This window comes from Solanum tuberosum, unplaced genomic scaffold (genome assembly GCF_000226075.1).
Source record: "Solanum tuberosum cultivar DM 1-3 516 R44 unplaced genomic scaffold, SolTub_3.0 scf00365, whole genome shotgun sequence".
Classification (NCBI taxonomy): domain Eukaryota; kingdom Viridiplantae; phylum Streptophyta; class Magnoliopsida; order Solanales; family Solanaceae; genus Solanum; species Solanum tuberosum.
This window is the reverse complement of record NW_006239290.1, coordinates 595,081-610,422: the sequence shown is the minus strand read 5'-3', so window position 1 is coordinate 610,422 and position 15,342 is coordinate 595,081. Positions and strand designations below refer to the sequence as shown.

Genomic DNA, 15,342 nt, shown 5'->3' with positions numbered 1-15,342 from the left:
GTCATTTATTTGAATAGATTGCTTTGAGTTGGAAGTTCAACGAAAGGGTAAGGCTCAAGTTCCGGAGAGAATTCTAAATTGATTGAGGCAAGTGGATTTCTAAACCCTTGTTAAGTCTATGAAATTCTTGTGATATGTGTTTGGGGTAATGAGACTTGGTGATGGGTTGCCTTGTCCACATTGATTAATTCTAATGATGAAAAAGGGGTAATAAAAGGCAATGTGATTAATTGTTTGTGTGTGATGTGTTGAGAATTGTTTGTGACGGGCATTGGTACGAGTACCGGTGTATAAAGGGAAAATTTATAACTATAGAATGCAGATTGTAATCCGAGAATGCCAAAGCATATGGGCATTAGCTGATATTATATATTGACTTGATTTATTATGTGTGATTGTGTTCTTTATTGAACTCATATACTGGTGATAGCTGAGGTGATCACATATCATATTGATATTTGATTGAGATGCATCATCCCTTTTATTGAAATCATATTCTACACTACTTAGTTCTCTAAAGCAATGAACCACTTTAGCATGAGCATGACTCAAAATTCTAAGTGAAATAGATGGACTTTAAAGGAAAATAATATATAGTATTATTTTTAGTACTAAGTAGTGTAGATTATGAAAATTTCTATTTATGTTTTTCTCAAATGATATTTGATTGAGATGCATCATCCCTTTTATTGAAATCATATTCTACACTACTTAGTTCTCTAAAGCAATGAACCACTTTAGCATGAGCATGACTCAAAATTCTAAGTGAAATAGATGGACTTTAAAGGAAAATAATATATAGTATTATTTTTTGCTGCATAGTACTAAGTAGTGTAGATTATGAAAATTTCTATTTAAGCCGATTTCATACAACTTTAAATGTAGCCCAAAGAGTTGTGAAGCCGTCAAAGAAAGCCAAGTCGATGGATATTGTTGATCTGAATTAGGCGAGTTTACAACATACCAATTGAGTCATTTATTGAGTTTGTTGTATTGGTTGGAATTAGATTTTATGTGTCGTTTGTTGCTATGGCCAAAAAACGTCTTTCCACTTTTTTTAACAATTGAAATAAATTAACAAGGAAAAGACACTTTGAACAAAAGACAAATAGAATCTAAGTTCAACCAACAACAAACCCCAATTAATAAACTCAATTCATGCACCATAAACTCACCTGACCCAAATCTACAATATTCATCGACTTTGTTTTCTTTAACGCACCACAACTCTTTTTCATGTATTTAAATTTGTATGAAGTTGGCTCGAACATCGTTGTTGTTACAGAAAGTAAAAAAAAACATATACCTTTGAAAATTTGATTGTAAAATACTGATTTCTTCTTTTGTTGGCGATTACCATCGTTTGGAACTTCGATTTGGATGCTAGGGTTTCTTTTCTTTTGTATTGCTAGGATTTGAATGTTGGACTTATTTATAATTTGGTACTATTTAATTTTGGAAAAAACATAAATACAATACAAATAAGAGAATTTTTCATAATCTATCCTAATTAGTACTAACCAACAAAAGATAACATTATATATTAGTTAATCCACTAGCTCTCTCTAATTTCTTATTAGAATTTTGGTGTCATTTCTGAATTATGAGATTCCTATTTGTAATTGTGGAATGAAAGAGTTGTGATGTGAAAAAAAAAAAATCTTTACAACCAATTAGATCGAAGTTGGCATGGAGACATTTGATTGGCTAGAACCTGTCACTTGTACATGTGACACATTTTTCATTAACATGTAATTTAACTAAGCATGCTGTGTCATTTTGATATGTGACAGATCCTATTGGCTTATTCATAGCATAACCCGTAAAACATGACAAATGACCTGTTACAATGTAAAATTACACGAATACTTTTAAATATCTTTCACACTATAGGTGCGTCCATTTTATCGATGGAAATTTGTGTTTAAACCGTCTTATAATTTTGACAAAATTGTCATATTGCTTTGAAGCACCAATTCCTTCCTCAAAATTTTCCCTGCTGCTGATCTTGGTATGGCATTGATGAAATTAACCCTTCTTACTTTCTTGTATGGCGCTACCTGCACGAAAACGTCGAATTTCAAAATTTAAATTTAATGAGTTTAATCTTTAATCCTTAATTGAATCCATTATCATTAAAATTTAATAATTTTACGTAATTTTAATTTCACATATATTTTTACTCAATACTAAAAATATTGAATTTAGTTGAACGCAATGAACCAAGCTACATCTAGCCCTAGGGACAGATGTTGTCCATATGTCCTTAAATCACATGTTCAAATTCAACTGTATCGTTTTAAAGGTAAATAGGTTCAAACACTACACATATATATGTATTCAAAAATCACTAAAAAGGTATAAATGATATTATGTATTCAAAAATCACTAAAAAGGTACAAATAATAAAATATCAAACCAATAAATAATTAAATCATGGAATGTGGTAGCATTTCAAACTCGAACCTGACTAGAAACAAATTGAATGACTTGGTCTTGTGTGAGACCAGAACTGGCTGCTCTTACAACATATGCCAATGGTATTTGTCCTGCCTCCTCATCTTCTAGTCTGCATAATAATAATTTATTCGTTTAAGTAATATACATTGTCAGTATAATTATTTTTTATACCGTTAATGAAAAACGACTCACGGGACAACGGCTGCATCAAGTATCTCATGGTGACTCAATAATATTGCTTCAAGTTCTGCTGGAGCTACCTGTATTTACATATAAACCAACTCAAAAATATTTATAAGGATCCCTTTGCATACATAATTGTTTATTTATAAAATCAATTTTTAACGTATTGAAGTGTTTCCTACACTTGATACTTGTCAACTATTCTTTTAGCTAAGCCAAACGGGGTACGTGTAGGGGTGGACGTAACTTTGGTCCAAAAGTTGTATATTTATTAAGAAATCCACTGAATGTGTATATATAGTAAACTTCAAATTATGAATCTGACTCTAACGTCATCTACGTGTTAGGTATACCTGATAACCATTATGCTTGATGAGTTCCTTTATTCTATCAACAATGTATAAATACCCTTTGTCATCAAAATAACAAAGATCACCAGTTTTGAGCCATCCATCTTTAGTGATTGTTGCACTAGTTGCTTCTTCATTTCCAAAATACTCTTTCATAATTCCTGGACCTTTCAACCACAATTCACCTTCTTTAAATGGCGGCAACGCCTCCCCTGTTTCATGATTAATTACCTTCGCGGAGAAGCCCGGAAACAACACTCCTACCGAGGATGGACGGGCTTTTGCCTCTTCGTAGTTCACAAAAAATGTTGCTGCACCCGTTGTCTCGGTTAGGCCATAGCCTTGCTTGAGTTCCACCCAAGGGAACTTCTCTCGGAACGCATCAGCTACCTGTTCAGACCATTGGTTGAATCAGGATTTTCACTAAAGAGATTCAAAATAGAGCAAAAAATAAACACAAGACGATGTCAAAGGGAATTCAACCTCTACAATTTGTACATAAAAAATCAATTGTGACCTTATAGTCTACCGTAAAAAATTTCACCAACAAGGTGAAAGTTTAGACAGTCAACCGATTGAGGATTTGTTTTTTGACAAAAGACTGCTAAACACTCTATCTAGTGGCATGAATTCACTAGAATAAAATAATTCAGCGAAGCGACCACCCTATCTCCGCCCTTTGTTAAGACATGATATAATTTAGGGCTAGAAAGTATGTCCTCACTAACACCTTGAGCTATCAAATAAAACAGTCAACACAATTCAATTTGGTATCAGAGTAATCAAGAAGTTTAGGATTCAACTACTTTTCCACATGTTTGACTCATGAAAAGATAATCAGGCTTAAACGTCAACTCTTGTGATCAAATATAAGTATAACTTAGTTGTAAAAAGTGTATTCTCTCTAACAACTTTAAATACGCGATCGTATAATTCAACAATACCTCTTTGCTTAGTGGTGCGGCCCCCGAGGTAACGCTTCGCAATGATGATAAATCATAGTAACTACCTTTATTATACTTAACTAGTCCAAGAATCACTGGTGGAACTGCTGGAATGTGACTAATTTTATGTGTCTGAATTGCTTCCAACATACCTTGCAAATCAAATTTTTGCATCAAAACTGTTGTTACACCCGAACAAAATAACCCGATCCCGAAAAATGCTAGACCGTAAACATGAAACATCGGTACAAAACAGAGGAAAACGTCGTCCTGAGACGACGTTGCCTCAACATAGTACTTAAGAAGTTTCATAATCGCAACGAAATTTGCATGTGTTAATACGACACCTTTACTAACACCAGTAGTTCCTGAAGAGTATAGTATTGCTGCTGTGTCCAAAGGCATTGGACGTTGTTTAGGTAGTTCTAAAGGGTCACAATTTTCAATCAACTCTTGTACTGAAATCGAATTTTCATCGTTGGATCGCGTTGTTGTGAGAAGCGTAGGCACACCTGTGTGGACTAATTTATGAGCTTCTTCAGGTGCAGCAATGGCTAATTTCGCGCGCGATAGACGTACTTGTTTGCCAATTTCTGATTCAGTGTTGAGTGGATTTGCAGGGGATAAAATTGCACCTATTGAAAGTATAGCTAGACAAATAGTTGGGTATATTATTGAATTTGACGATAGCAAGAAAATTACATCGCCCTTTCGCACACCTAACACGCGATATAAACCCGTGGCAAGTGATAAAATGGACCTGTTGAGTTGTGTGTAGGTTATTTTTTGGTTAGTAGAAGAGTCAATTAATGCAATTTGTGACATTGCTTGTGCAGGGGATGGAAATTGTGACAATACAAATTTGGCTGTGTCAAGGTTAGAATAGTCATTGGACATTTTGTGTTGTTCATTAAGTTGGAGGACTGAATGGTAAATTCCCGTCTCGGGATCGTAGCTGTTTTTTCGATCGAACGATGATTGATGATAAGTGGATTGCTCATCTTCGCCTGTGGGTATTAATTCTCCTTCACTTGACATGTTTAGGAAAAATTATGTCTATTTTTTTGTGTGTTTGTGTTAGTTTAAGCAAAATATTGAATCTAAATAAATAAGGTTTTGAACACTAGGTTTAAAGATTGTAATTATCGATTAATTGTTTATTTTAATTTTTATGTGACTCTGTCAGCTAGCTTTAGTCGGCAAAAACTAGGGGACCAAGTCATTATTCTTAGGAGCAATCGAATATTTATTCGTCTCATTTTGATTCGACACAAAATTCAGAAAAGTAAAACAAAAAATTAATCAATTTTTTTGGTTTTAAAATTAAGGTACGTAAAATGTGTTAAAATTTTCTTTAATATTGTTGTCTTAAACATGCCAAGTATAAATTAAAATTAAAAAAATTCTAAAAAGGAAAAGATACGTTATTTGAAAATGGATTAAATTGAAAAGTAAAACAAACAAAGTGAAATGGAGAAAATATTTTCGAAAATATTGTTTTCTAATGGGTGTGACAATGACATTATGTTATTGTATATGTAATATACTAATATAAGGTATATACCAAGAATTTTTATTTTATGCATGAACAGTGTGAAGAGGTTTAACCAATCAGATTATTCATTTTCTATATCAAACCTGATAGTAATTTCGAAAAAAAAATCAATAATATGTTAAAACCGGTTAATTACATTAATAGTGTACGAATTCTTTTTATCCTATATAACTTAAACTCTTGTATCAACTCCTCTCTATGACACATTCAAACAAGAGAGAATAAGGAAGGAAGACAATCAGTGTGAAATGTTATTTATGAAACCTATTGTTTTACTAATCCTATAAATGATTGTTCGGGTATGTCGTGGAATTTTTTTGAAAGACAAGAATCAAATAATTTTCTGTGGTGGAACAAAATATCTCTCATCTCCCCCTCGAATAGATTCGTTTTTTTTGTTTCCAAAGGAATGTTGTTATGTTGTTTTGAAGGGTGCACTAATCCCTTGAATCCGGTACCAACGGGTATCACCCCCCCCAAAACAACGTTCTCTTTCAGGCCTTTCAACCAATCGATACGACCCCGGAGAGCCGCTTTTGCTAAAACTCGAGCAGTTTCTTGAAAACTTGCTTCAGATATGAAACTTTGAGTATTGAGAGATGCTCTTGTTATTCCCAATAAGACGACTCGGTAACAGATCGCTTCTTCCAAAGCGCGCCCCATTCGTTCTGCTCGCAACAATCCAATAAGTTCTCCGGGTGAAAAAACATTAGACATTCCATCTTCTGAAATCAACACTTTTGATGTTATTTGACGTACAATAATTTCTATATGCCTATTATGAATCTGCACCCCCTGGGAGCGATAAACCTGTTGGATTTTATTAACCAAAGAGATTCGGCTTTGCGCTATAGTTAGCTCAGCACCAATCAAGAATCCCCAAGGAATTTCAAGAATTCTTGGTATACATTTGTTCCAACTCTCAACCCTCTTTTCTAGATTCATGGATATTGAATCAATCGAACGCACTTCTAAGACCTGTTCTACTTTTGGAAGACCCTGTGTTATATCACCAGATCTCGATTTTTCATATATAAATGTAACTAATGTATCATAGACGTAATTTTCATTTTTTAAATTTTTAATAAGTTTATTTTCTTGAGAAAACATTTTTAAAAATATTTAGACCAATAAAAAAATAATAATAATTAGGAAACGAAATATTTTCCTCCCTACCAATAACCAAGCATATACACTGTGATTCCATGACTTCTCCGGTATATAACTTTCGGTTTACGAAAAAAAATTGGCAATATTTGCCTATTTGTTTGTTAAAGATTTATTGGCCACTGTCAAATAAAATAGGAAAAAAATAACCTTTTTAATATCTTATGTAGAAAAATAAAGATCTCTTATAAAAAAAAAAAAGTCATAAAATTTAAAAAAAAAAAATTTGTTTGAATGAATACGTAGATAAATGTTTAAAATATGTAATCAATTCAAATATATGTGAATAAATTACATTTTGTAATTGTGGAGTGATTTGATTTTTCTATACAAGGGAATTTGTTTCCATAAAAACTTTGAAAATTCTCTAATAACAAATGGAAAAAAAAAAATTCCATCTTTAAATCTTTACCCAATTTCCTCACTTGACTTAAATACAAGAATTAACATATATTTGTAAAATACTCTTGAATTTTATTTTTCAGGTTATGATATCACGTTTCTTATAAAAATTTATCAATTATTATTAAAAAAATTCTGACTCGACACGGAAGGGATCCATATAGTTATTGTATCTATCCCAACGAACAAATGCAATACATGAAAGACTTATGAATGACGTAGATGTAGTACAAAACAACTTTATCTATGACATAATTTCCAACTTTCACTTTTCGCAATAAGTGAAAAGATATTACTAAATAATCACTATTTTTTCACTGATAATCGTTCGGTTGTTGTTGTTTTGTAGATAGACTTGAGATAGTTAAACGGTCTAGAAAGGCGAATAAGTATAGTTGGTTGTTCCAGAGATTTGTGTAATTAGAGTTCTATATGAGGCTTAACTCTCTTAATACCTTTCTTAGAGGGTGATTAGGAGATTGAGTGCTCTTTAGGTGTATTTGGTTTTTGTTTGTTAATGGTAATTTACATTGGTTATCAAAAAAATCGTTCGGTTGTTATTTCACAGATATTTTGATTGAATTTGCAAGAAAAGAAAAAAAGAAAGAGAAAATGACCAAAATGATCCTCTTTTTTTTTTGGGAACTCCAGGATAACCCACAGCCGCTACAACCTCTGTCAAAGGCTCTACCATTCGGGTGAGCACTTTGCGCGCACTGGGTAAACCCTTTACTGTGTAATAATCTGCAAACTACACGTGAGATATAAACCGTACTAGGCAAGCCCTAGCTATGCGACATGCTCAACTCAAAATGGTCCTTTATGTATAACAAATGTATTCGTTTTGATCCTTAATATATATTTTAACTTAAAGAATTGAAATTTTTTTACTTAAAGAGTATCGTACAAATATGTTCTTGTATAAAGTCAAGTGAGGCAACTGGGAAATAATTAGAAGCTGAATTGTCAGAGTTTTAATTTCTTTCTGTTATTAGAGAATTTTCAAAGTTTTTTGTGGATATAAATTAGCAAGGGTTGAAAAAATAAATCACTAATAGTGAAATGATTTCATAAATCACTGATACAATTTAGTTTAAATACAATATTTTTTTGGCGTGACGAGTGATGTTTAAATAGAAAATTATTACTTAAATTTTATTGTATTTATCGTTAAATTCATAATGACAAAAAGGTCCATTGTGTGTAACAATTGATTTGGTGTGATTGCATTGTTACCTTAATTTTTTTATTTCTCATTTTATCTTTACTTATTATTTAATTAATAACTCTATTGTATCCTTTAATCTACCTTTCTAAAGTAACTCTATCACATAACCTACTTTTCTTGTAGGTTTATCCTTCAAACTGTTGATGTGATCTAACATTGTATGACGATGAAGAACGATATAATCTACTCAAATATTGTATTTATTAAAATAATATATAATACGATACAATCAAACACAATACAAAGCAGTATAATACATTATGAAATAATATCTAACGATGTGATCTTGTCACCATTATAAATATAGAACTTTGAACTAAGAATAATCAAATACTCTCCACAAAATGCAAATCTTCAGTCTAGTTTCATTTTTCTTTTTCTATCTTTCCTCTTTTTGCTAAGAAAATGGATAAACTCCAATAGCCAAACAACTAAAAAATAACCTCCAGGTCCATGTAAGCTTCCTTTTATAGGAAGCATGCATCACATTGTTGGTGGATATCCACATCATGTCCTTAGAGATTTGGCCAAAAAATATGGTCCTCTAATGCACTACCTTCAACTTGGTGAAGTTTCTGTTATTGTTGTTACTTCTTCTGAGATGGCTAAACAAGTACTAAAAACTCATGACCTCGCTTTTGCATCTAGGCCTAAACTCTTGGTCACGGATATTATCACTTATGATAGTCGTGACATCACCTTTAGCCCTTATGGTGAATGTTAATTAGGCGCGCTTGCCCTAATATATTTGAGTTTTACTTTTTGCTTGAAGGACAAAAATATCTTTCCCCTTTGAGGATCCTTCCTTCTATATATATATATATATGACATTCACAATATAATCCTTAAAAGAGTACTTGCTTAAGGGAGAATGTAAATTAACTTGAATTTCTCATAAGTAGGTTATTAATTGGACAAAATACATAAACGTGCTTTTTAACTTGGCATCAACTGGTACCTATGCCCTCTAATGTTGGGGGTGATCAAGTAGACACTTAAACTTGTATAAAGTTGAATAAGTAGACACACGCGTCTTACATGACATAATACAAATGAGTTAGATTGCATCTCACATGACTTGTCATGTTATATTGTTATGTATCTTTTGATATATTTATATCATTGTTCTATTTATCGATATCCAAGATTTGCTTTGTTAGATTTTGCATATGCCACCTGATAATTTCTACACTTAATTAACAGGTGACTACTGGAGACAAATGCGTACAATTTGTGTAATGGAACTGTTGAATGCAAAGAATGTCCTGTCATTCAGCTCGATTAGACATGATGAGGTTGTTCATCTCATCGACTCTATACGATCATCTTCATCTTCTGAAGAGCCAGTTAATTTTACAGAAAGGATGATTTGGTTTGCAAGCTCCATGATATGTAGATCAGCATTTGGTCAATTACTAAAAGAGCAAAACAAATTTATAAAACTAATTAGAGAAGTGTTAAGATTAGCAGATCAAGGCTTTGATATGGCTGACATTTTCCCTTCATACAAGTTTCTTTATGGTCTTGGTGGAGTGAAGCAAAAAATTCTAGATATCCACCATAAAGTAGATTCAATTGTTGAAGATGTCATCAATGAGCACAAGAAGAATTTTGCAAATCACAAGACTAGTGATGATGGATTAGGAGGTGGTGAAGACCTAATTGATGTCCTACTAAGACTTATGAAGGATAAAAGTCTTCAATTTCCCGTCAACAACCACAATATCAAAGCTATTATTATTGTAAGTATTGAATATTATGTTTGTTTTTACTCAAAACCATTTGTAAAAAGTTTGGAGATAATATCTAAGATGGTCACTCATCATCTAAGGGTAGTTCTGTTAGAAAGTCATTTAGCTTTGTTTTAAAATTCTCAAAAGTCATGACTCAACTATTTTTAATTGCAGGACATGTTTACTGGTGGAACGGAAACTACATCAACAACAACTATATGGGCTATGGCTGAAATGATGAAAAATCCAAGTATATTCGCCAAAGCTCAAGAAGAAGTGCGAAAAGCCTTTAGAGATAAAGTAAAGTTTGATAAATATGATGTCGAGGAGTTGAAATACCTAAAGTTAGTCGTTAAAGAAACTCTAAGACTCCATCCACCAATTCCACTGTCGGTCCCAAGAGAATGTAGGGAAGAGACGGACATAAACGGCTACACTATTCCTGTGAAGACTAAAGTTTTGATTAATGTTTGGGCATTGGGAAGAGATCCAAAATATTGGGATGACACAGAAAGCTTTAAGCCAGAGAGATTTGACCAGTGCTCTGTGGACTTTAATGGTAATAATTTTGAATTTCTTCCCTTTGGTAGTGGGAGGAGGGTTTGTCCTGGGATATCATTTGGTTTAGCTAATATTTATTTGCCATTGGCTCAATTGCTTTATCATTTCGATTGGAAACTCCCTCAGGGCTAGCTAGTCTGTTCAATAAATGTATTTTTCATTTAGCAATAAATAAGAGCAAGTAAAACATCTTATATTGTTCCATTAGAATATATAGTACCTTATAGACACGAATATTTGGGTACTGCAGTGATAGGATTGTTTCATCCTTAATTTATAATCAGAGGTCTCGGGTTCGAGTCTTGAATATGAAGAAAATCTTTTTGGGAGCGTCACCCCTAAATGAGCCTCACAGTGTGTGATCCAGATTTAGATTAGCTTTACAATAGTCTAAACTTACTCTAGGGAGGTGTATGATAAAAGTATATTATCAAAACAGTCTTTTCATTGTTCATTACTAACCATCCTATCTAGTCTTTTTCAAATAATTTATTCCTTCTTTCTGTCAGTAAACACTCAATCAATAGAATACTCTTAGTAGTCAATTAGAGAGAATTAATACTACTCCCACGGCTTCAATTTGTTTGTCTTTCATCACTTTCTAGTTCGTTATAATTTATTTTTTTTCCTTTTCTGAAAACTCTATAATTTTAGCTTTTAACATGACATGTTTAAGACCACAAGAATAATGACATTTTGGTACTTTTAGATATATTTAGTTTAGTTAAGATCACAAGATTCAAAAGTTCTATACGGAGTTTAAAAAGGTAATTAAAGATTGAGTCTTCTGGTCTTAAACTAAATATATGTAAAATGTATCAAAACGTTAATCTTGTGGTCTTGAACGTGCCATGCATGTGAAAAGTTGGAATTAAAGAATTATAAAAAAAGTGAAAGAGATATTCTTTTCTAAACGGATTAAAAAGAAAAATGAGACAAACAAATTGAAACGAAGAAAGTCCTATATAAATAGTAAAATAGTTATGCATCATCTTACAAAGGGTTTTAGTTGAAGTCCTAGTTAAGAAGTGCACAAAACAACTGCTAAAGAAGCTCCCTAACAACTTTATTCAACATGCTAAAAATAACAACATATGGTAGCTCATCAAATTTTGATGGAGTCTACAAGTAGGGCAACAATGTGAGGCTTTAAGACCTTCTCCGGATATGTGTATCCATCTTCATTGTGTTTGTATGTAACGTCAATAAGACGAGCAAGATTGAGAATACGCATTAAAAACTCCATGGATACATGATTCGGCCTAAGAATTCCTTTGTTAACATCCTTCCATGCTATCTCAGCCATTTCGTTAAATTTAACCATTGCTTCTTCAGTTGATACGCCATAATCTCTCCTGTAACACTCAATTCCTGTTGCAATTTGTCCCCTACTTTTCTCAACTTGGAAATGCAAATAGATTATAAGGGGTTAAATTTTATATATTGCTTCAATATATAGTCGTTGCAACACGTTGATGTTTGCTCAAATATCATATCCCATTAATTTCAACTTTCCACATGACATGTTTCAGACCAGTACAAGATTGAAGGACGTTTTTAATTTGGTACATTTTGCATATCTTTAGTTTGTAACCACAAAAATTCAAAACACTTTTTTACTTTCTTAAACTCAGTGTCAGTCAATTCATATATACCTCGTATGTGGCTATGTCATCAATAACACGACATAATGTTGCATTAGCTTTAAGAATTTTAGGGTTCCTTGACAACCATTCGAAATCATGCTCAGTAGCAGATTTCATGCCCAAATATGTTGTTGTTGTGAGCAAGTAATAAGTACTAGTTGCTAAAGCATTGCTTAGATACTCAGAAACAGGAGGCATATATCCTTCAATAAACCATTTAGCCTCGACGTTATAGTTCCTCACTATTTCTTTCATCTACAACACCAAAAAAGTTGTTAGAAAATAGTAATTTGAATATACGTTGCTTCAAGTTTAAGGGGTTAAGAAAAAATGTAATTTGATCGCATACTCTTTCTTTTGCATGATAGACAACATGAGATCTTCCATCGTTAGACAATTCATTTTCATAATCTTTGTAAAGATCAAGAAGAGCTTTATAACTGATTTTCATGTAATCAGGAAGATGATCAATTTCACTTATATCCCATCTGCAAAGTTGACGAATCTAAAGTAAATTTATGTTTTTTTATATAACGAGGAAGTAAATTTATGAAGTTCATACCTTTGTATAGCGTCTGTGTATGTGTTAAGTTCTTTAACTATACCATAAGAATCAAAGGTATCATCAACAATAGAAATGATGGCTATGGTCTTAGCAAGCATGACGCGAGCTTCAGAATATTGAGGCTCAAAATACACTCCTAGTGTCCAAAAATAACATTCAACTACTCTATCTCTAGCATATGGAAGCGTTGTTACAAAATCCAAATCTTTCCACCACGTTGATACTTCAACAAGTTCTTGTTTGTGAAGCATCTGGAGCAAGTTGAAATCCAATTTAGCTAATCTAAGTAACATATCGTTCTTTAATTCAATATCCTTCTCATAGATTGAGGATATGAAGAATCGAGTCTCTACTCGAGGAATGCCCTTGTGCAAAGATTGCTCAAGGGCATGTGTTACTTGCTCTTTAAGAGGAGAGTTCAAATGTGGAGTCGCGGACTCAAGATGAGTAGTGGAGAAAACAAGTGCATCTTCTAAGAAATCTTCACCATGTGTCCTTACATGTGAAGCTTCGTATAAACTCAATAATCCTAAAACATCATCATCACTAGCACGCGACTCCTTGAATTTTCCATTCCCATCTTGAAATTTGTTGAAAATTTCTGATAATTTACAAGGAATAGCACAAATATTATTACCCTTCTAGCAAATGAATAGTAATATTACATAACTATACAACATTATTCGTGAAGTTTTAGTACTTACTAAGAGAGATATTGTAACCATGTTGCCTTAGCAATCGAAATTGAAGAGCACAAATGCATAAATCATTATACTCATCACCCTCAAATTTTGAATTTTCATTGTAAATTCGATACAAAATCTCATCGATTTCTTTCTCATAGTGGTACGCGATGCCAAGACGTTCAATAACATCAATAAAATTCAATTTCTCAACCAATTTCCTTCCAGTAATAGCTAACAACATACTCCTTGTTTCTTCCTTCAATGCTTCAATCTCTTGAGCATACTTTTGTGCAACCTATAAATATATTCATATCAAACAACATATTTTTCGTCTAATAAAAACAAAGAGAATTAAAAATTAAGGAACTATCAATAAAATACTTACGCGATTGTCAATGGAGAAGGAAAGGAAACGATCACCCCATAGACTTGGAGTGAAGTTGGCCACGGGGCGAATTATATTCTCTTCTTCAACTATAGGTAAGGCCATTGTTGAAACAAATAATAAGAGTGATTTTGATTATACTAAGGAAGAATGAAAGAAACTTTCAAGTTGATGACATAAATGGTAACCAAAAAATGCATATAAAGCAATTGTAGAAAAGTACTACATTTCCAATTGGATGAATGGTCAATTTTGTAATTTTAGAAATAAATAATTAGGTACTTGTTAGTCTAGCTCAATCTTTTTATTTATTTATAATTTTTTCCCTATTTTTTGTCATATTTATTTTCATAAGTTTGTTAGCATATTTTCATATTAACCTCCCGATAAATATAGCGTAAACGTGGACGATCCACAACCTTAAATTGTGTGGCTGAATTTTTTAAGTTATAATTAATATTGCTTCATTAACTTTTTTTATAATAAGATCAGATGGTATATGTTTTCCTCAATTGTATCATGTTTGCCTCAATTATTTATATTTCTGCATAACATGATCATTATTATTAAGGATAAGGGTATGAAAAATACCTCAAATTTGGTCGGATTTGCTGTTTCGATACTAAACTTTCATAAGGACCTATTACCTTCCTATACTATTTAATACCGTATTTTTTACCCCTGAACTATTTAATAGTGTATTTTAAGGTATATATGTGCCCACGTGGACACATTACTATTTATAATTTGTCATTATTTTTATTGTCTACATGGGCAAATATATATGTTTAAATACGGTATTAATAGTCTAGGGAGGTAATAGGTCATCATGAAAGTTTAGTACCGCAACAGCAAATCCGACCAAAATTGGGGTATTTTCAGACCCTTATCCCTTATTATTATTATTATTATGTTTGCCTCAGGAAGTGAATTATTATCATACTAGACTAGAAATAAAGAAAAACAAGTGAGAAAATGAGGCAGTGATTATATACGAGTCTTTTTTGTAATTATTATATTACAAGTTTTCAGAGCTGACCTTGTCCATTTTCTTGTATTAAAAAAAAAGTATAAAATATGTCACGATCCAAAATGAGTCGTGAATGACACCCACACTTAACCTCCTAAGTGGGAAAACCAAGGAATCCAAACCCCAACATATATCAATAATTCAACTACGAATAACAACAACAATAATGCGGAAGCTCAAAACTTATTAAAGTAACCAAAATAAATGAATAAAATAGTTTATGTCCGAAAACTAAGGACATCATGCCATGACCAAGAGAATCCAACACGAGCTGGAATGAATAGCTCACCCTGGAACCTAATGTGCTGGAGACTGGCTAGAGCTGAGGGCGAGTCGAGGTCACTGATACACTCGTTGCACTCCACAAAAAGAAAACAAAGAAAAACACAAGTAGGGCTCAGTACAGGGCAACATGTACTGAGTAGATATCATCGGTCAACCCAAAAT

General features: G+C 32.5%; 2 protein-coding genes and 1 pseudogene across 2 annotated transcripts; 1 reads left to right on the top strand and 2 right to left on the bottom strand.

The window, feature by feature from the left end:
• Positions 1-1,973: 1,973 nt before the first annotated feature.
• On the bottom strand, positions 1,974-4,975 carry LOC102587118 (4-coumarate--CoA ligase-like 5; the record flags this gene model as incomplete). Its single annotated transcript, XM_006361658.1, has 5 exons — positions 3,938-4,975; positions 2,997-3,383; positions 2,653-2,720; positions 2,467-2,569; positions 1,974-2,060 (listed from the first exon to the last, which is right to left on the bottom strand). Coding segments are annotated over exons 1-5 (1,683 nt in total), but the record flags the coding sequence as incomplete, so codon positions are not given.
• A 3,658-nt stretch (positions 4,976-8,633) lies between these two features.
• On the top strand, positions 8,634-10,715 carry LOC102586772 (cytochrome P450 71D7-like; annotated as a pseudogene).
• Positions 10,716-11,582: 867 nt separating this feature from the next.
• Positions 11,583-14,050, bottom strand: LOC102583484 (vetispiradiene synthase 3-like). Its single transcript, XM_015315432.1, has 6 exons — positions 13,866-14,050; positions 13,499-13,775; positions 12,792-13,395; positions 12,579-12,717; positions 12,239-12,484; positions 11,583-11,985 (listed from the first exon to the last, which is right to left on the bottom strand). Exons 1-6 carry the CDS (start codon positions 13,968-13,970, stop codon positions 11,689-11,691), a joined length of 1,668 nt encoding a protein of 555 aa, XP_015170918.1. The 5' UTR covers positions 13,971-14,050; the 3' UTR covers positions 11,583-11,688.
• Between the last annotated feature and the right edge of the window lie 1,292 nt (positions 14,051-15,342).